This window comes from Saimiri boliviensis, chromosome 7, assembly GCF_048565385.1.
Source record: "Saimiri boliviensis isolate mSaiBol1 chromosome 7, mSaiBol1.pri, whole genome shotgun sequence".
Classification (NCBI taxonomy): Eukaryota; Metazoa; Chordata; class Mammalia; order Primates; family Cebidae; genus Saimiri; species Saimiri boliviensis.
Genome location: NC_133455.1, coordinates 67310858 through 67332442, shown reverse-complemented (window position 1 = coordinate 67332442; position 21585 = coordinate 67310858). Strand labels below are relative to the sequence as shown.

The 21585-nt window shown below is 49.8% G+C and overlaps 1 protein-coding gene and 1 pseudogene across 3 annotated transcripts; one reads left to right on the top strand and one right to left on the bottom strand.

Moving 5' to 3' along the window:
- Positions 1-3075: 3075 nt before the first annotated feature.
- Positions 3076-18672, bottom strand: LOC101045534 (keratin, type II microfibrillar, component 7C-like). 3 transcript variants are annotated; one of them, XM_010349842.3, is made up of 5 exons: positions 12954-18672; positions 7964-8089; positions 6179-6386; positions 5192-5223; positions 3076-4184 (listed from the first exon to the last, which is right to left on the bottom strand). In XM_010349842.3, the coding sequence occupies exons 1-5, from the start codon at positions 13254-13256 to the stop codon at positions 4083-4085; spliced, it is 771 nt and encodes a 256-aa protein (XP_010348144.2). In that variant the 5' UTR covers positions 13257-18672; the 3' UTR covers positions 3076-4082. The 3 variants fall into 3 exon arrangements, with proteins under 3 accessions (XP_010348144.2, XP_010348145.2, XP_010348146.2); XM_010349843.3 differs by having other exon boundaries at positions 7985-8089; XM_010349844.3 differs by having other exon boundaries at positions 4098-4184; positions 5181-5223.
- On the top strand, positions 18429-20677 carry LOC141585208 (keratin, type II cuticular 87-like; annotated as a pseudogene).
- The last annotated feature ends 908 nt before the right edge of the window (positions 20678-21585 follow it).

Genomic DNA, 21585 nt, shown 5'->3' with positions numbered 1-21585 from the left:
TGATTAAAGTGGGAGTAGTGATGGGCAAGTGCTGCTGGGGGTCATTACCAGGGAGGTGCCCCCTGGCTAAGGAGCCCTTGCTCTAACCCCTAGGCTTCCCTACTTATGCCTCCTGCCCTACTGTCACTCTCACTCCAGGTGGGGCAGAGGGAGCTCAGCTGGCCTTAGACTTTGTAGAGCTTTCTTTAAAGGGGCTCAAAACTCTTCCAAAGAATTCCAGTAAGGGAAATAATAGTGAGGCATATATAACTGCCTATGCTTTAAGCACTTTACATGCAGCAATAACTTTCTCAAACAACTCTCTGATAGTTACTATTCTATTTTGCAGCTACTCTTTGGCTGAGAGGGACTAAGTAGGGAAGAAAATAAGGGAAATGGAGCCAGGCACGGTGGCTCACACCTGTAATCCCAGCACTTTGGGAGGCTGAGGCAGGAGGATCACTTGAGCCCAGGAGTTCAAGGCTGCAGTAAGCTACTGCACTCCATCCTGGGTGATAGAGCAAGACTTCATCTCTACAGAAATAAATTTAAAATTAAATAAAGGGAAAAATGGATTTTCATGATTTAAATCTAGAGGAGAGCAGGACTGAGGCCCAGAAACAGGTGAAAAGTTTGGTCAAGGTAAGAACAAGACTGGGAACAGGATCCAGGCCCTTCCTTCATTACTCCAGGCTGGTCTGGTTGGTATCTTGCAGCTGAAATCACAGAGGGAAGGACTGCATTTAGACTCCACAAGAGACTTCCAAGGGGTTATGCAGGATGCAACATGCTAATGGTCAAAACCAGGGCCCAGTACATCTCAGGACAGGCACACCAACCAGGACCATGCAGCCTCAGCCCCGTCACGTCTGTTCTCAGGCAGACCCTGAGGATGGATGAGACCTTCACTGCCCTCCGGGGGCTCAGATCACAGCTAAGTCAGCCTCTGACATGTTTAAGTACAATGAAGTGTGAGGCAGGCACGGAGAGCCAACAGAGGACTCATGCCTTGTGGTGCCCTTCCACTGAGAAGCAATACCGAACCGAGGACAGTCCTCCTCCCGTTAGAAGCCACCCCAACTCACAATACTTATAAATGGGCTGGTGAATGACTCTCCATAAATGCATCGGGCAGTTTCCTCCCATTCCGGGTTGAAATGCGGCCCATGGCCAGAGGAGCCTCTCAGGGAATTAGTCTCCAAAGCACAAACATTGCTTGTGACCCACATGGCTCTGGCCCAGGAAGAAATTCAAACCTGACCCCAAAGCCCTTGGGATCTTCTGGATTGACATCAGGCAAGTCCAGGTTCAGTGTTTAAAAAGGGAAAATGTGCCGGGCACGGTGGCTCACACCTGTAATCCCTGCACTTTGAGAGGTCGAGGCAGGTGGATCACAGGTTCAGGAGTTCGAGACCAGCGTGACCAACATGGCGAAACCCCGTCTCTACTAAAAATACAAAATCACTTTCAGCTTTCGGCTCGGAGGAGGCCAAAGTGCAGCTTCCTTTGGTCAACCTGAATCCGGGGTCATCCGACACCAGCTGCCTCCCCCGTGCTGCCAAAGTCCAACCCCAACGAGATCAAAGTCATACACTTGAGGTGCACTGGGGGTGAAGTCAGTGCCACTCTTGTGCTGGCTGCCAAGATCGGCCCCCGGGTCTGTCTCCAAAAAATTGATAATGACATTGCCAAAGCAAAAGGTGACTGGAAGGGCCTGAGGATTACAGTGAAACTGACCATTCAGAAGGGACAGGCCCAGATTGAGTGGTGCCTTCTGCCTCTGCTGTGATCATCAAAGCCATCGAGGAACCAACCAGAGACAGAAAGAAACAGAAAAACACTAAACACAGTGGGAATATCACTTTTGGTGAGATCGTCAACATTGCTCAACACATGCAGCACTGACCTTTAGCCAGAGAACTCTCTGGAACCATTGAAGAGATCCTGGGGACTACCCAGTCTGTGGGCTGTAATGCTGATGGCCACCACCCTCATGACATCATAGATGGCATCAACAGTGGTGCTGTGGGATGCCCAGCTAGTTAAGAAGCACAAAGGGGTCAGGCGCAGTGGCTCAAGCCTGTAATCCCAGCACTTTGGGAGGCCGAGGCGGGTGGATCACGAGGTCGAGAGATCGAGACCATCCTGGTCAACGTGGTGAAACTCCGTCTCTACTAAAAATACAAAAAATTAGCTGGGCATGGTGGCTGGCGCGTGCCTGTAGTCCCAGCTACTCAGGAGGCTGAGGCAGGAGAATTGCTTGTACCCAGGAGGCAGAGGTTGCGGTGAGCCGAGATCGCGCCATTGCACTCCAGCCTGGGTAACAAGAGCAACACTCTGTCTCAAAAAAAAAAAAAAGAAGCACAAAGGAAGATATTTCAATAAAGGATCACTTGACAACTAAAAAAAAAAATAATAATAATAATAATAATAATAATACAAAATCAGCCAGGCATGGTGGTGTGCATCTGTAATCTCAGCTACTTAGGAGACTGAGGCAGGAGAATCGCTTGAATCCAGGAAGCGGAGGTTGCAGTGAGCCAAAATGACGCCATTGCATTCCAGGCTGGGCAACAGAGCGAGACTCCATCTCAAAAAAAAGTGGTGGGTGGGGGGAATATGTGCAACCACTCCTGGGTGACACAGTTTGCAGAATGTACATCCTAGATCCTGCCTACAATTCCCACGAAGTTCCCTTGTTGACAAGATCATCACAGCAGAAGCTGGAGAAAATTGGCCTTGAATATCACAGAACCTCATGACCCCCTAGCAAAATGCAAGGAGCACAGAGCTGGACTGAAGAATCTTGAAAGAATCTTCAGGCAGCTAGTTTGCATTTGTGAGTGTTGGCAGGTCAGAATTTATCAACCAGGGCTGATGTGTGAGCCCAGTGGGGTCATACCCCCTACCCAGGGGGGTGGCAGCCTGCCAGCCAAGTTTCAGTCCCATTCCTCTGGCATGAGACTTTTCTGTTTACACAGGAAGAGGGCCTTTTGCATACCTGTCCTCTGGGCAGAACCCAGAAGAACACAGCAGACACTCTGGCACTAGAGTGCCTTAAAAGGTAAAGCCCAGGCCTCTGGCCAATGACGCACTTTAGCCCCACCCAGAGACATGGAAAGCAGAAACTATTGTTGCATTGATGATGTAATTTTATGCAATAGAAAGGAATGTGTGCTCACTGTACAGAAGCTTCTCTTGGACTGTGAGGTAGAAATCCAGCCTTTCTCTAGCCACGCGATTCCCTAGACTGGTCTACCTTCTGACCCCCAAAGTCCAATACCTTGTAAAAACTCGGACTTACACCCTAGATCTGAAGTAGAGACAGAACCGGAGCCTCCCTCTGATTCCACAGCCCACGCTTTCCTCCACCGTAGCGTGTTGTTCCTCTGCCCACCACCAGATCATATTAACACAACTGTGTGGCCCAATTGCGTGTTAAACCAGAAACCAGGCTTGGGCCACCCAATTGTGCTTATATCCCTCCAGCTCCCCATCTGCAAAGGCCACCTGTCCTCAAGTGCCCCATCAAGGTGGTAGAAGGCACTGGCCCGGTCCCCATCCCACCCTTTTCTGTTTCTGCTCAGATTCCTTATCTACGGCCCACCTGCCCCCTCCAGAATCTCATCTCCAGGGGTCCCAGAGTGTCTTCCTTGCCATCGTGTTCCCTGTATCAAGCACTATGAGGCCATTCAGTAAGTATGTGTGGAGTGAATGAATGGATGAAGAATGGAATTCTCAGCCCTGCTGCCCAAAAGCTGTCTGTGGGACCCAAGCTAGACCCTTCTGCATGAATGAACCACTTCTCTGGCTCTCCTCAGACTCTGCGCTCCCCATCCTAAAGACCCTGGATCTATAACATCGAATCACTCTACATTTAAGTCACATAGACCCTCACACCAGGAGGGGAGGAGCTTGCTTCCTGGTACGATTCCTGCCCTGACCTCTCCACGCAGCCAGGTTTGTCTGCGCTCCTGAAACAGCCTGGAGAATCCAGGTTTAAACGCCTGGCAGCTCAGACCACTGCACAACTTTTTATTGCATATAAGTCCCCAGAAAGAAGGGGTGGCGGCAGTTCAGAGGGCCAGGGTTCTTGGTCCAGGTCAGTCACAGGCCACGTCTATCCGATGGCACCAGCATCCAGGCCATCTGCACTGGGGACGGTCAGTCACGGTTCTGGAAGCCATGCTCCCACACCTCACGTTCTGGCGTAGGGGGAAAAAAAGGAAAGGTGTTGTAGGGTCAGCTCTATGGGAGGGGGCATCTGAGACAAGAGGGCTAAGTCTTTAGGGCTGAAGTTGAGGGTTCCTTGTCTTCTCTGGAGCTAGGCGGGAACGGTTCAACACCAGTGACAGCCGCGGCAGCTGAAGCCCGCGACACAGCCGGGGGAGCCGCAGAGCGCGCAGCCTCCGCCAGGGGCGCTCGTCTCCAGGGCGCCGGACCCGGCTTGGGGCTGGAGCAGTGAGGCGGGGCCCGGGGCTGGGGCAGGGAGGCGGTGCCCGGGGGCGGGGGCAGGGAGGCGGGGCCCGCGACTGGGGGGCGGGGCCCGGGGCTGGAGCAGTGAGGCGGGACCCGGGGCTGGGGCAGGGAGGCGGGGCCCGGGGCTGGAGCAGGGAGGCGGGCCCGGGACTGGGGGGCGGGCCTGGAGGGCTGGAGCAGGGAGGCGGGGCCCGGGGGCTGGGGCAGGGAGGCGGAGCGCAGGGGGTCGGGGCCCGGGACTGGGGGGCGGGGCCCGGGGCTGGAGCAGGGTGTCGGCGCCCGGGACTGGGGAGCGGGGCCCGGGGTTTAGGCAGTGGGCAGGGCCCGGGGCGGGGCCGGACTGAGCGGAAGGCGAACCAGGAAAAGCCCTCCCGTCCCCCCAGCCCCCATCCCCAGAAGACAGACATTCTGACTTTTCCTCCAGCGGTCACAGACCCTCCTCCCCACCGGGAGACGAATGTACGAACTCCCCCAAAGGAACAGGTACACGGACCCCTCCCAAAGAGCAGACCACAGGACTCCCTTCCCCACACATACAAACAGAGTCACCCCCAAGAGAAGATATAGCCCCTGACCAAAGGAGAGGCACAGAGGGAGCTGACAGACACAGGAACAGAAACACATCGCTTCTGCCTTCTCAAGAGGAGGCACGCCAAGGTGTGGACGGGGAAGGAGAGAATAAGGAAAATAAGATATTAAGATAAGATCCGACGCCAGCTTACTGTTTACTTACTGACGCTCCCTGCCCCAACTCCCAGACCAAGCCTGCGGGAAGGAGAAAGCAGGTGAGTCCGTCTGTCTAGTAGTAGGTTTCGTATTCTGCATTCCCCAGGACACACACTCCTGACCCTCCCAGACAGGAGTCCTTCCACCTTGCGAGCTCCCTGGCGCGCTCTGATCCCTCCTGTCTTAAATTCACATAACTCACTTTTGTTGATGACTTTTTGGAGGAAAGAGAAGACAAAAACAAAACAAAAACCTGCACTTTCTTTGGCCTGATTTGATCTTGGAAGGTGAGACCGTGACATTTTTCAGCTTTTAAAGGAGACCCCAGAGCAGATAGCTCCATCATCTGAAGACTAGTGTTCAAGCCTCAATCACTCTACCTGTGTGTCCCTAAAGCTGTCATTTAGCCTCTCTGAGACTTAGTGTCCTCATCTGTAAAATGGGGATAATAGGATCTCCCTGCTAGGGTTTTGTGAGGTGTGAAGGATGTGATCAAGGCAATGTGCCTGGGGTGTGGGTGATCAGTTCCCCCTCTGTCCTCTTAGCCTGGTTTACCCATCTCAGGTGTCAGCCCTTGTATCCTACTGTTGTCTACTGAGTTAAAAGCCAATCCCCACCTGGTCATGTAACCCCACCTTCCCCAGGCCTGGGGAGAGGGGCAGAGTTTAAAAGAAGGTACTTCACACAGGGGCCTTATTCCCACTGGCTAGGCCTTGGTCCCTGCTGCTGTCTCCATGGACAAACTGGCCCCTGGTCTCTGATACTGGGGTGGATGACTATGGGTCACCCCATCACAGGTGCCATCAGCTAGTTCAAAGTGCTGTAAGATGGTGAGAGAAAACTAGCTCTAGAGGAACAAGTCCCTGGATATCCAGCTCATCTCTCCTCACCCTTCCCTGACTATTGAGGGTGGTGGCTGCCCTGTGCCCCTGTACTCCTCACCAAAGCCACATCTGAGGCACTTCCCAGCCCAGCCATCACCCACTCTCCTCACCCTCCAGCAGCTTGTGGTAAGCAGCGATCTCAAAGTCCAGGCCCCGCTTGATGATCATCAGCTCCTGGTACTCGCACAGCTGCTGCGCCACATCCTGCTTAGCCCGCTGCAGGGCAGCCTCCAGCCAGGCCAGCTTGCTGATGGCGCTGCCAGAGCCACCCTCCTTCTGCAGAGCTGGCGGGTCCTTGGCTTTCTCTAGTTCATAGGGCTTGGGGGGTGCAGGGCAAATCAAGGACAGAAGAACATTCTTGGCCCTCACTCCTTCCCCCTTAAAGATCCAGAGCTTTCTCTGAGGTTAGAGGGCCAGTGAGGGATTGGAGATTGTCCATGGTTGCAAGGAGTGAGCACGCCTGTTCCAAAACTTGTGTTTGTGTGTCTGCATGGCAAGGTGAAAAGAACCCGCCAACCTGTCTACTTTCAGGGTGAAGATTTGAAACCAGACATCTAGAATGGCTGAGAGCGAGCTTTTTACGTCTAGTGTGGAGAAACTTCTAATATGAGCTAGGATCCTGGAAGCATCCAATGCTCTTACAGGTAATGCTGTGGTTATTGTTTTCTAAGGAAAACTAGCAAGAAGAATATCCATTCCTCACAGGAGCCTAGAGTTTATAGTCTCCAGGAGGAAAAATATTAAGACCTTGGTGAAGGTCTTAATTTGCTGCTTGGGAAACCAGAGCAGCTGTGGCTGGAGGGAGCCTGAACCATGACAGTCCACCCAGTCACTCTGTCCCCTCAGAACCTCAGCAGCTTCTCCCTCCTCAGAGTCACTCATTCTTGCACAAGGGAGATCCTCTCCATAAATATCTTTCCCAGCCTGAGACACTTGCATCTGCAGAAAGCAACAAAAGACCAGGAACAGAAGCCCTTCCCTCCCTGGAGTGAGACCTGAGCCAGTGGGGGTGTGAGAGGGCTGGGGGAGGGGTGGGGTAAGAGAGGAGGCCAAAAGAGAATGGGAGAAAGCATCCTGGGGGACCGGCTCCTTACTAAGGCTCACAAATGCAAATGCCTGAAGGGGCCTGGCTGGAAGTATCAAAAGGTGAAGGCTGAATGCTAAATATGTATCAGGAGTACCCAAGTTCCACAAAAAACATCTGCCCTCTCCCATTTCCTGAAATCACCAGGACCTCTTGCACATTTTCAGACTTTCGTCACTCTACTTCAGTGACGTTGACCCAGCACCTTTTCTCTTCTTCACGGATAACAACATGCAGCCAGGGCGGTGATAAATGGCAAGGGACCCTCTGCCACACACCCAAAGGATGCGATTGGGAGTGGTGGGGACTGTGGCACACAAGGGGGCCTATACCCCGTGTGAAGAAAAGGGAGATGACAGAGGCCTCTGTTCTCTAGCTAAATACTACCATTTGAGAAGCATAATTGAACGTTGCCAGATCGCCACATTTTGAAAGAGAACCCAGAAAACTGGGTTTCTAGGTAATATCTTGCAATTTCTAAGACGAGCTCAAAAATTTAATACTGAGTAAAGAAAACACAAAACACAGACATAAAAATGAACATACACAAGCAAAAAGATAATGATGTACAAACAAGCACATGTCTTGATACAGATGTACCTACACGTTCATTACTTACATAAAGTGCACAGGGTCCTAGGCAAAGGTAAGCATGTCATACACAGGCAGCTGCACTGCTGTGTGCTCAGACATTCACTAAGAGAAAGTCTAGCCATCTAATCCAAAGGGTCAGTAGGAAGGGGCAGATGTCATAAATAATGGTCACCATCCCGCCATGGCCACTCTCTTGCCCCCCACTCCCACCTCTCACCTGACTCTCAGCACTGCCCACCTCCACAGTCAGCTGCTGGATGGCCTGATTAAGCCCATTCAGATCCTCCTTGCTGGGTCTCAGGCTCTTCATGTGTTTCTGTACGGTTGCCTTTAATTCCTCACACTGTGGAGTGGGTGGCAGAGGGGAGATGTGGTCAGGAGGTGAGGAGGGCAGACAGGGCCACCCATTCACCTGCTGTCACCGGTGGTCACCTAGCCTCTCTGGGCACCCCTTTCTCCAACTGTCGAATGGGAGTGATCATTTTTCCTATCCCCAAGAGTTGCTGAAAGAACACAATGAGCTTGCCTGGTCCCTGTGGGGCCAGGAGATGCCAAAGGAAGCCTGAACTCAGGCAGGAAGGGCAGCAACACAGGGGAGCGATCTGTTGCAGGGAGCTTTGGGACAGAGATCACATAGGTTTATCCCAGGAACAGGGAGAGTTAAACAGTAGGAAATCGATTATTGTAGTTTACCACATCTAACCAACTACATTAGTACAAAAAACATTTAACGAAATTCAATAATTCCTAATTTTAAAAAACACATTTTAAAAACTAGGATTAGGGCTGGGCTCACTCCTGTAATCCCAGCACTTTGGGAGGCCAAAGCAAACGGATCACCTGAGGTCATGAGTTCAGCCTGACCAATATGGTAAAACCCCATCTCTACCAAAAATACAAAAATTAGGCAGGCATGGTGGTGGGCACCTGTAGTCCCAGCTATTCGGGAGGCTGAGACAGAAGAACTGCTTGAAGTCATGAGGCGGAGGTTGCAGTGAGCCAAGATCGCTCCACGGCACTCCAGCCTGGGTGACAGAATGTGAGTCTGTCTCAAAAAAAAAAAAATCTAGGATTAAGAAGCAATGTCCTTAAGTTGAATGCCATTAATTAGAAACCAGGAACAGTGATCTAGATTCTAGCTTCTTCCCCAAACCCAAGGCCACTATGGGAAGTGCTGTCTATGAAATCAGGGGACCCTTTCCCTTCTTGCACCTCGCCCCCACATGCATTCAATACACGAACAGCCAGGGAACAGTAACTCACACTTGCACAGGGCCTGATGCTTTTCACAGGCTTTTACTCCACCATCTCACTGGGGCCTCACAACCACCCATGAAGTTGGCCAGGTGGACGTGACTTTTCCCATTGTCTTTCCTCAGGCAAAATGGGGCTCATTCCAACCACCACGTGGCAAGAGGGGAGTGAGTGGCCCTGCCAGCCAACAGTTGAACCAGACTGCATTTTAAGCCCATGCTCTGGGCTCTCCACCAAGGCCATACACACCCCCTCAACCCAGAGAGCAAGAACTATTCACACCAGCCCGTTGCAAACTTCCTTCTAGAGCAGATGGTGTGTGGGGAAACAGATAGGAACTGATCTCAAAACATCATCTCAATCTCTGCTATGTTCCCACCCTGCTTTCCTACTCCTGTTCCCAAAAGCTGATGCCCAGCTGATCTGGGTGGAGCCCAAGACACCTCATCCCCATGTGACCAGGGAGCCCAGTGGATGAGTCTCACCATGGTGTAAGAACTGTGGCCTCCTCCAAGCTCTCTTGAGCATCAAACCCCAGCTCCAGCCCAAGAGGTCCCAGAATCCTCGCCACTGCGAACTAGGCCTTTTCTTTCTGGGGGCTCTGTGACCTCACCTCATTACAATCACAGAGTTCCACCCAGGAGGCCTCAGAGGCATAGGGTAGAAGGGGCCATACTGTGATCCCAGATGGGAAAATGAAAGTTTTTGGGCTGAAGTAGAACTTAAAGGAAAGTGGAGGAGGGGAAGACTACGTCAGGTGGAGGAAATGTGTGGAGCTGAGGAGCTTGGGCTTCTGGATGGGCACTGGGGAGCCACAGAGGGTGTTTGAGCAGGAGAGTGGCCTGACACAAGATGTGATTGTCTAGGAGCAGTGCAGAAGATTGACAGGAGGGCAAGAAATTGGAACTGGGGATGCCAGTCCCAAGACTTGGTAGGAGATCTCGGGTGAGGCAATAACTTTAACCTGTAGGAGTGTGTAGGAACTAGAGAGCACAAGCCACTGACAGCATTTTTCCTTTTGTTTTATAAATTTCTCATGCATGCAAAAGAGTATGCAAAACCTACACTTATTGATTTAACTAGCAACAATAATAAAACAAATCCTTGTGTACTCCCCAGTACCTTCAAAGCCCCCTGCAGGATTCTTGCTGATCCATCTCTATCCATCTCTAACCCCATCTGATCCCCAAATTAACCACTGTCCTGGGTTTTTATGTTGGTCATTCCCTTTCTTTTCTTTATTACTATGTCATATGTGTGTATCCCTAAACTAGCATTGAGTTTTGCCTACCTTTAAGCTTTATATAAATAGAATTACACCTTGTACGTTTCTATGACTTGCTTTTTCCTCCTCAACATTCTAGTTTTGAGATTCATCTTTCTGATGCATGTAGTTTTATTTCTCAGTGCTGCATAGTATTCCAATGTATGACTATACATATATACACACACATACATACATATATCCATTTTCCTATAGGTAGCACATGTGATTTTTGTTTTGGTTATAACAAACAATGCTGTCATGAACTTGCTTATACATATCTGCTAGTGGACCTCAGCAAGAAGTTCTTTAGGGTACTAGTTGTCAAATTGTTTTTTAAACTCAACTCTAAATAAGAAATATAAGTTGTATCATGAATCACTACCTATATACAAATACACACACATATACTGAAATAAGTTTCACGGAAAAATCATTTACTTCCACTATGTATAATGCACTTTGATCTAACCAATCACTTTAACACACTCTTTTACTTTCAACTTATGTCCTTATGTTTTAAGTTTATTTCTTATAACTAGCTTGTTACCTTATTATTTAATAATATAATGAAAATGAAATACTCATGAACCCACTTACTGATCCCAAAACTAAAACCTTACTAGTAATTTACATCTAGCTTTATGTTCCTTCCCTACCCTGTCTTCTCCTAATCACCCCAGAGGTGATTGCTTTCCTAAAGTTGATATAATTCCTTTGTTTTTTCTTAGTTTCTTTATCATTTACATGCATATGCCTAAATATATATTTGTTTCAGTTTTCTGTTTTTTTTTTATAAAAATGACGTCACACAGGGTCTTGTTTTAAAAATCCTTCTCTACACCAAGGTCAGAAAAATATTCTCCAATCTTTCTTCTAAAACCCTTAAAGTTTTGCTTTGATTGACATCTGTGTTTTAAATTAGTTTGAAACTGATTTTGTGTATAAGAGAAAACAGGAATCTAATTTTATTTTTTACATGTGGATAACCAATACATAGTCCTTTTCACTACATACCCTCTCTATTATACAACAAAATCATTTATTTATTTATTTATTTATTTATTTATTTATTTATAAATAAATTTAGGGGCTATTTCGTTCCATTGGTCAATTTGTCTATTCCCGTGTGGGTACTATACTTTCTGAATTACTACAACTCTATAATACATTATACTCCCTGAAAGGGGGAGTACTTATGTTTTCCTTTTCATCATTCCTTAGCTAGTCTTGAGCTTTGTTCTTCCCCATAAATTTTAGAATCAACTTGTCAAGAATTATGTAAATCCTTCTTTGGAATTTGAGTGTTGTTGCATCAACTCTGTAGATCAGTTTAAGGATAATTAACATATTTATTGTAATAAAGCTTCCTAAGAACATGGTATAGCTCTTCATTTAATTAGGTCTTCTTTATCTTTCCTTTCCTATAACATCTTGTACAATGTTTATATTTCTCTAGGTATAAGCCTTTCACACATTCATTAGATTTATTTCTAAGTATCTTATGCATTTTAAATCATTATTTTATCGCCTTTCACACATTCATTAGATTTATTTCTAAGTATCTTATGCATTTTAAATCATTATTTTATCAACTTTATTGAGATATTTGCATACAATTATCTCAATAGAGTGCACACATAAAGTGCTTGTTTAACTTTATAAGAAATTGCCAAGCACAGATCAACAAATTTTGACAGATGTATGCTTCAATATAATTACCACTGAATGAAATATAGATTTCCATTATCTTAGAAAGTCTCCTCATGCCTCTTTGCAATCGGCTTCCCAATCCCATCCCAGGCAACCACTGATCTAATTTCTTTTTTTTTTTCTTTTTGAGACGGAGTTTCGCTCTTGTTACCCAGGCTGGAGTACAATGGTGCGATCTTGGCTCACCGCAACCTCTGCCTCCTGGGTTCAGGCAATTCTCCTGCTTCAGCCTCCTGAGTAGCTGGGATTACAGGCACATGCCACCATGCCCAGCTAATTTTTTGTATTTTTTTTTTTTTTTTAGTAGAGATGGGGTTTCACCATGTTGACCAGGATGGTCTCAATCTTTTGACCTCGTAATCCACCTGCCTTGGCCTCCCAAAGTGCTGGGATTACAGGCTTGAGCCACCGCGCCCGGCCACCACTGATCTAATTTCTATCACTGTAGGTTAGTATTGTTAGTTGTAGAACTTCAAATGAATAGAAGTATACAGTATATATTCTTTGTATCTGAACGTTTCTACTTAGCATAATGTTTTTGAGATTATCTATGTTGTGTCATGAATCTAGTTCATTATTTTTTGTCGCTGAATGATATTTTATTATATGACTGTATCTCAAATGCGTCTGCTGGTACGCATTTGAGTTGTTTCCAATTTGGGACTATTATGAAGTCTTCTATAAAATTCATATACAAGTCTCCGTATAGATCTGTTTTGGTTTTGGGGTTTTTTTGTTTGTTTGTTTGTTTTTTAGTAAATACCCAGGAGTGGAATTGCTGCATCATTTGATAAGTACACATTTAACTTCATAAGAAATTGCCAAACTGTGTCCGTCTGTCTGTCTGTCTGCCTCTCCCATCAGACTGGGATCTCAGTTAGGCAGAGACTTGCCTGCCTCTGATTGATTCCTCAGTGCCTAGGCCCGGCTGTGCACATGGTAGGGGTTCAGGAAGCATGTGATCCAGGATACCCACCTTGTGGATGAAGGCAGCAGACCTGCTGTTGAGGCACTTGATCTTCTCCTCCTGCTTTATGCACTGCATATTGGGGTCAATCTCTAGGTTGAGGGGCGTGAGGAGGCTCTTGTTGACCAACACGATGGTGATGCCGGCAGTGCTGGGCCCACACGTGGTGCCAGAGTGGTAGCTGAATCTGTGTCCACAGGAGCCAGTGCCAAGCCCCCAGTGAGCCATGGTAGCAGAGGCCGGCCGTGACGCATCAGCGACCAGGCCAGGGCCCGCAGGCCAAAACCCAGCTGAAGGTGAGGTCGTAACCATATCTCCTAGTGGTCCCACAGGACCTGGATTTGCAGACTCCGCTCAGACTCTGCTCTAGGCAAGACATTCTACAAGTCATGGCACTCTCTGAAGAGATGAAGCAAGAGGAAGAAGAGAAGGACTCTGACCTCTCCCTCACTGCTAGCACCTTTTATAAACCTGGACACCTGGGTCTGTCTGCCTCCCTATGTGGAGAGGCCATATTGTGACCTTTATGAGCTTGGGAAATTTCAGTCATTTCTCCTCCCTCCTGGGGTAACATCATCAAGATGGGGCTTTGGAAAATCCTACGCTCGGGCAATTCTGAAATGTTGGCAGCATTTCTTCCACAGCTGAGGGCTGAAAGTGCCCAGGAATCGAGGTCAGCCAAAGCCTGTAGTCTCCACACTTTGTGAGGTGATTGTGGAGATTGGGAGAAGCCGGGTTGGGATGCTTCCTTTCAGGTTGTTAGCTGAGCTCACAAGCTCAATTTTTCAGTTTGGGCTATCAGATGAGCTGCAACCAGGGAAAGGACAGGCCATCCTCACTCCAGGTGGTAGGCCCTGGCTCCTTCAAGTGAAAGACCCTTCCAGAAGCTCCCCAGGCAGAGCCCCAGGGCCAAGTCCTAAAGGCAACCCGTAATACCTGGCTCCTGGCACAGCCAGTAGGAGATTGTGTCTACCTCTACTAAGATGTGGAAAAGTCAACCACGCAACCAAAAAGTTTTGTTCAGCTCTTCTTGCCACAGGACCCATGGAGTGAGCATGTGTGTAAGCATCTGGTTGGAGGATTTGAGTATCTGGATCCCTCCACCTGCCCACCCACCTCCCTCCCTTTCCCTGTGCCTTCAAGATTCCTCACCCCCACCCGACAGTCTCCCTCAACTCCGCCAGAAGCACAGAGCCATGCTCTCCAGTCCCTTGCAAAGGCTCCCTCTTTATTGGGGGTACCCTTCAAGAGAGCTTCTCTCATCAGCTTTGAGACAGGCCCACAGGAGCCTAACGGAAGGGTGGGAGTGGGGGTCCCCAGCCAGGAGAGCATCAGTGTGTAAAAGGCCACAGCCTCCAGACCTGAAAGAGCAGGACAGAGGGCTGGGTGGTCTGGATGGTGACCGGAGCAGTGAAATAACGACAGCTCTCAACAGTGGCTAGAATGTACGGACCACTTACTGTACAGCAGGAAGCAGGCTAGTGCTTTACACACCCCTCACCTGATCCTTACCATGTCCCTGGCAAGTTCTATTACCTCAATTCCACATACAAAAGAAACAGAGGCTCAGAGAGGTTGTGTGCAAGTTTTCACCCACATTGTAAGTGGCAGAGCCCAGATGTGTCTGATTCCAGAGATATTTCTGATTACTATACCATGAAGAATGAAGAAATGTATTTCTGAAATGGACACACTGGTGTCCAAGATAAATGAAGGTACCAGAAGAACACACACGGACATGCATGCACACACACGCTTTCACACATATACACTCTCTGTGTACCAGCCCCATGCCCTGTTTACTCACACACCTCCGAGCATGGCACCTCTAGCACTTTGCTTGACATTCTAAGCCCACCCTGCCAATCCACCATATCACCGTGTGGCTTCCCCTGCCCTCATCAAATCCTGTTCTTCAGCCAAAGCAGATGACCTGCTGTTCCCTTCACCTCCTCTGGCCTCCCTTGCTTGCTGTCATTGCTGACACCATTCTCTCCGGCTGAATCCTCCCCTCTCTCATCTCAGCATTTCCAGGTTTCTCATCTTCTTCAGGCCAAACCAAAGTGTCAGCTCCTCCAAGGACCCTGCTCTGACCCCTGGCCCCAAGCTCCCATGGCATGGTATTGCTCCGCTTTAGCCAGACCCCCTGCAGCTTTGCACCAATGTCCTCTGTGTGCGTGCCTGTGCTGCCCGAGGACGGCAGTCTCTCCTTCATGCTCCGAGCCTGGTTCCTGATGAGTATTCAGTAGATGTTTGCTTCCTGCCCTGGGACCCACTGGGAGGCTAAAGAAGAGGCATGGTAACTCAAACAGGACATTAGCTTTTCACTGATAGGCTGGTATATTGGTGATAAAAGGGGTGGTGGGGGGTGATTTCTAGAAGATCTGGCTAAGAATGAAGAAGCCCTCCTCTTCCCTGGCACTTGTGACGATCAACCCACTCTATGAAGAAGTATGTCCTTAATTGTTTCTGAAATTTCTCGGGCTTCAGCCCGTTTCTCTCGCCTGAGTTCCCAGAATAATAAAAAGACCACCAGGCATATGTTTCCCCGAGTCTGGGCTGGGGATGAGCATTAACGCTGTGGAGGACCACTGATATCTAGGTGACAAACTTCTCCATTCCAGCCATTTCACATTGTACTCTCAGCGGGCACAACCCAGCCTGCAGCTCTTCTGTTTCTCTGGATTTTTAATGCACGTGGTTATCTGAGTGGACAAAGGCTGATTATTAACATCCTCATCAATTGTGACAGCATAGAAAGTCCAGTCCATCCACCCACAAAACCCCAGAAAGGGATCCAAGCAAGAATCATGTAAGTGCCTCCATATGTCTAATTTAAATCCCCCATGCTTCAGGTTAAGTCCAGTTCCTCTTGTCAAGGAAACACCAAAGGAAGACTCCTTCAATACTACTTATTCCCAAAAGAAAATTGGAGTCAAAATACATAATCCTGAAGCCAAGCATTGGTCACACAACGGGTGACTGACAGAGCAGGAGCACCATCATCTCGGACAAACACCACCACTGTCAGTTCCAGTTCCCTTTCTAGCCTCATCCATTGCAAGGAAATCACTGCTAACTACAAGCAGACATTCCCAGTCAGGTAAATGGGTACAATAATACCCACCTCAGAAGGACGCCCTGGGAGCTAGACCGTAAAACACAGAAAAGACAGCTCAGGCACAGAGGGAAGTAGGGGGAAAGTCTGGTGGGTAACTGCCAAACTTCGCCCTCATACAATGGGCCCTAGTAAAACAGTGGTCCTGAATTAGCACATTCCTTTCCCTTCAGGTGCACTAAGATAGGGAAGCTAAAGGCAGCCTCAGGGGACATGCCTGCAGCTGCAGAAAGATGTATGGAAACAGACACACACTCTCCCTCCCAGATAAGCACAACAAAGACACAGAAACAGTCCAAGCCTCCAATAGACTCTCCCACCCTAAATCCTGAAAAAACTGTTAGTCCGTAAGAAGAGTGTGCCTCTGACCTTACTCAGCCAGATGTCCCTCTCATGTTTGTTTTCTCTAAAATAAACCTGTCTGGCAAGCCACCTTTCGTGTTTCTTTCCTCTTTCTTTCATTCTTACAGACTCCCAGCTGAAGCTGGGGAAGAAGCGCAAGCCTGTGGCGTTGGGCTCCAACTTCAACGGAGGACCAACTAAGGTTGGCCTTAAGCTGCTACGAAACAGACCAAGGCTGGGCCAAAGGAATCCAAGCCGGTGAGAGTGCAGAAAAGACAGGAAAAGGGGTCATAGGGCACTCCCTGGAAATGAGATGCCAGGCAGCTCAAAGCCAGGACTGGCTGTGATGACCTCTGGAGTTCTAAGATTTAATTGCTGCTTTCACAATAATAACTCATATTTAAAAGCAAAGGAAGCTGAGGGTGATTTGCGTGCTTCTCTTTAATGCTGGCTGCTGAGTGCACACTCCTGGTTTCCTCTGCAATAATTGGACGCATAATTCACCTCCTTTATAATGGATTATGGCCTTCTAGAGTTGGTGACCATGGCCAAGCCTCAGTTAAGGGGAAGGCCTGGGATTGATCAATTTCTCCAAGGGCCCAAAGCCCAGCAGTCTGTGCTCCTGCCGTCAACAAAAACTCAACCCTCGGCCGGGCACGGTGGCTCAAGCCCATAATCCCAGCACTTTGGGAGGCCGAGGCGGGTGGATCACGAGGTCGAGAGATCGAGACCATCCTGGTCAACAAGGTGAAACCCCGTCTCTACTAAAAATACAAAAAGTTAGCTGGGCATGGTGGTGCGTGCCTGTAATCCCAGCTACTTAGGAGGCTGAGGCAGGAGAATTGCCTGAGCCCAGGAGGCGGAGGTTGCGGTGAGCCGAGATCGCGCCATTTCACTCCAGCCTGGGTAACAAGAGCGAAACTCCGTCTCAAAAAAAAAAAAAAAAAAACTCAACCCTCATTCAGCCCCCAAAGATTCAGACCCTGGGTGAGGCCATGTGGAGGAGGGCCCGGAAGAGGGGTGTCCTCTCAGATTCTAACTCTGCCCCTCTATGGAGCCACCTATGTATAACCTTAAGTCACTGGGCCACCCTGAGCTCACCTTCCCAATTAGGTGGGCCCAATAATACCCACCTCAGAAGGGTTCCCTGGGAGCTAGAGGAAACAATATAGTATAAAGAGGCCTCGGCACAGTACTAGGCAGATTGTGGGCACTCCATAAAACCACTCCCTCCCCCTCACCCAAGCAGAGTGGAGAGAGATACAGGAAGGAGGGACACTTGGCCAGAAGAGGAGGTATGAGCTGAGTCCTGAGATAGAAGAGAAGAGAAAGTTTTTGCCCAAAGGGACACAGGATGAATGATAAATTAACAATAGAATAAATAGAACAAATAATAGATAAAGAAACGAACATTTACAGAGCTCTTACTAAGTGGCAGGTAGGGCCCTAAATGCTTTCTGGTTATTATCTCATTAGATCCTGGTGACAGCCCTCAATGCTTACTATTATTATCGCTATTTTGCATTGAGGAAACTGAGGCTCAGAAGGTTATTCAGCTGCCCAAGGTCACGACAGGAACCTGCAGGACTGACTTCAGAGGCCCCACCCTCTCGACACGCACGCACACACTCGCCCCCCACACCGTGCAGGGATGTGCAGATAACTAAAGCCAAGCCTCCCCGCCGGTGGCGGACCAGGGCTATGGGACTGGGACCCGAGTGGGGGCCGGATCCAACGAGGCAACCCTCCGAGTCCCGGCAGAGCGGCGGACGAGCAGGGGAGTGACATCCACAATCCCGCAGCGCACGGGCGGCAGAGCTGATCCGGCGCTTCCCGGCCCCATAAAGCGCGGGCGGGAGGCGAACGCCGTTTTATGGAGGCGGCCTGGCGGCCCGGCCCGCTTTGATTGCCGGCTCCGCGAGGCGCGAGGACCGAGCCCTCCAAGCTCGTTAACGCCTGGCCCGCCAGCTCCCTCCCTAGGCCCGCGGGCAGCCGTATAAGGCACTGCGTGGGCCTGGGGTCCAGCCGCCAGCCCCTGCCGCCGCGGCACCATGTCCGGCCTCTCCTCCCGCCTCGGCGCCCCCTTCGGGGTCCGCGCCTTCAACTGCATCTCGGCCTGCGGGCCCGGGCCCGGCCCCCTACCGCGCCATCTCCTGCCACCGCGGCCTCGCCGGGGGCTTCGGCAGCCACAGCGTTTTGCGGGGGCTTCCGCGCCGGCTCCTGCGGGCGCAGCTTCGGCTACCGCGTGTGCACACCCAGCACCCCCTGCATCACCACCGTGTCGGTCAACGAGAGCCTCCTCACGCCCCTCAACGTGGAGATCGACCCCAACGCGCAGTGCGTGAAGCAGGAGGAGAAGGAGCAGATCAAGTGCCTCAACAGCAGGTTCGCGGCCTTCATCGACAAGGTGGGTGTCCTGGATCACACCCTTCCTGAACCTAGAGATCCTGGGAGGAGATGGGCATTCCCAGGCCGGTCTCTCTAGAAATGGGGAATGAGGACCGCTGATAGTTCATACAGTTTTAGGCAGTGCTGGCCCATAGCATTAAATAACAGTGAAACACCCGATGGGAAAACTCATCTGCTTTAATGTCTTGTTTCAATCCTTAGGATTAGGTTGGGAAAAGTCTCACTGGATGCTAATGTTCTTAGCATCTCTCCAATACTTGCTTCCCTCCTGTTTCTAATAAAGAGAGCGAGCCTTGGGTTCAGAACTGTCTAGGACAACTGTGTGTGCTAGAATTTAACTGTTTCTGCTAGAATTTAATAATTCCCTTTATGTATGCCTAGTAATGATGGTTTTGCATCTCTGGTAGTAATATCAAGTTACTTTTTTTTTTTTTTTTTTTAATTGAGACGGAGTTTCACTCTTGTTGCCCAGGCTGGAGTGCAATGGCGCTACCTAGGCTCGCTGCAATCTCTGCCTCCCAGGTTCAAGCAATTCTATCTCAGCCTCCGAGCGGCTGGGATTATAGGCACGTGCCACCACACCCAGCTAATTTTTTGTACTTTTAGTAGAGACAGGGTTTCACTATGTTGGCCAGGCTTTTAACCCCATACATGTAAATGTTAATTGAATCCACTTATAGATAAATCATGAGTAAAATATCATATAGCATGGCAAAATCCTGAAGTCACCTTTGAGCGTCCACAGAAGAGAAAGGAGAAGGGGAGAGGGTGAGGGGCTGGCCCAAGGGCCCCCAGAGAGTGGGTGACAGAGCAGGGCTCCAATCCTAGGCCCTCTCCAACTCTCCAGCCCCTGGGCTAGAAGGTCCACAGCTTGGGGCCCCAGCTGCCCCACTCCCTCTAGCAGGGGCTGGCTCACCTCAGCAGGCACTGCACCCTGGAGAGGTGACCAAGAAATGGCTCATGGAATGCACACTGGCCCAGAAGCAGGTGGCCTGGCCTCTATGCCCATTTCTTTTACTAATGTACTGTGTGGCACTGGGCAGAGGCTTCCCTTCTCTACCCCAGTGGCCTCCTCACCAGGGCTGTGTGTGGTACAGCGTCTGAGCTGGCCATGACTCTGAAAGGGAAGATGGGGGCCAAGGCAGCCATGAGACCCCATAGCCAAGACCACCTAAAATTATTCCATGTAACCAGGTGTGGTGGCTCACGCCTGTAATCCCAGCACTTTGGGAGGCTGAGGCGGGCGGATCACGAGGTCAGGAGTTCGGGACCAGCCTGGCCAAAATACTGAAACCTCGTCTCTACTAAAAATACAAAAAATTAGTTGGATGTGGTGGTGGGTGCCTGTAATCCCAGCTGCTTGGGAGGCTGAGGCAGGAGAATTACTTTAACCCAGGAGGCAGAGGTTGTAGTGAGCCAAGATTGCACCATTGCACTCCAGCCTGGCAACAGTATGACACTCTGTCTCACCAAAAAAAAAAAAATTATCCCATGTAATATCCAGTCCTCATTCCCCATGTCTACAGTTTCCAACCTGGGAATTCCCAGCTGCACTCATGGAGTTGAATGAAAAGGACCCCAGGGCAAAAGGCAGGAGGACATCTCAGCTCCAGCTCAAACGTATGAGAAGTGGAAAACTGGAAGCCCAGGGACCTAGTTTGTTTGCTGACACCCTTTCTGGCCAGCACAATGTTGTTGCCATGTGTTCCTCCAGTTTCAGTGAAATCCAGGAAAAGCGTACAAGCCTCACTTTGCTGGGGTCCTCCCCCTCCCTGTTTTCCAAAACCTCCCCCCATTCGCATTACCTGCCTGGCCTCCAGAGACATATGACACAGTGTTCAACATAAGAGTTCAGGCCACCTAGGACCATGCCCCACACATCCCCACGGCTCGTCAGGCCCCAGGCATCCTGCCTGGTAAGAGCCTAGCCTCTTTGACCTCCCCAGCTAGAAAGCCCTTCCCACCTTGACCACCCATTCAATCAAATGTTCACCAAGCCAAGGGCTGCCTATGAGGACATCAATACATAAGCCATAGGCCCTGCCCTGAGGGAGCCTATAGTGAAAGACATTCTCCCTACTCTATCCCTCCCAACACTGCTTTACATTCCTTTCCTCCAGGAAGTCTTCCCTAATTATCACTACCCACTATCCCCATTTGTCCTCCGTAGCCTGACAGTAATATCTGTCCCTCCCAGGCCTCTCAGTTGCTCACTCATCCCATCCAGGCCCAACCTGGACAGACCCTCCCTCAGACCTGAATAAGTAATTATGAAACAAGGATTCTCCAGCTGCATCTTGCAGCCAGAAGAGGCAAGGGCCATGTGGTCTACCCTTGGCCTCTGCACATCTCACTGCTAGTTCTGTCTTGACTCTGGCTGTTCCCCAAGGAGGGCTGGGGATATTGGCTCCTCCCGCCAACTTTTCTCCCACTTCCACACCAGGTGCGCTTCCTGGAGCAGCCGAGCAAGCTGCTGGAGACCAAGCTGCAGTTCTTCCAGAACCGCGAGTGCTGCCAGAGCAACCTGGAGCCCCTGTTTGAGGGCTACATCGAGACTGCAGTGGGAGGCCAAGTGTGTGGAGGCCGAGAGTGGGAGGCTGGCCTCAGAGCTCAACCATGTGCGGGGGAGGTGCTGGAGGGCTACGAGAAGAAGTGAGTGCAGTGAGAAGAGGGTCTGGAGAAACCAAACGGGATTAAGTCAAAGTATGATAGATTTGGGTTAGACCACAAGAAGAACTTCCCACCAGGAAGAAAATCCTGTGGGGTGGGGGG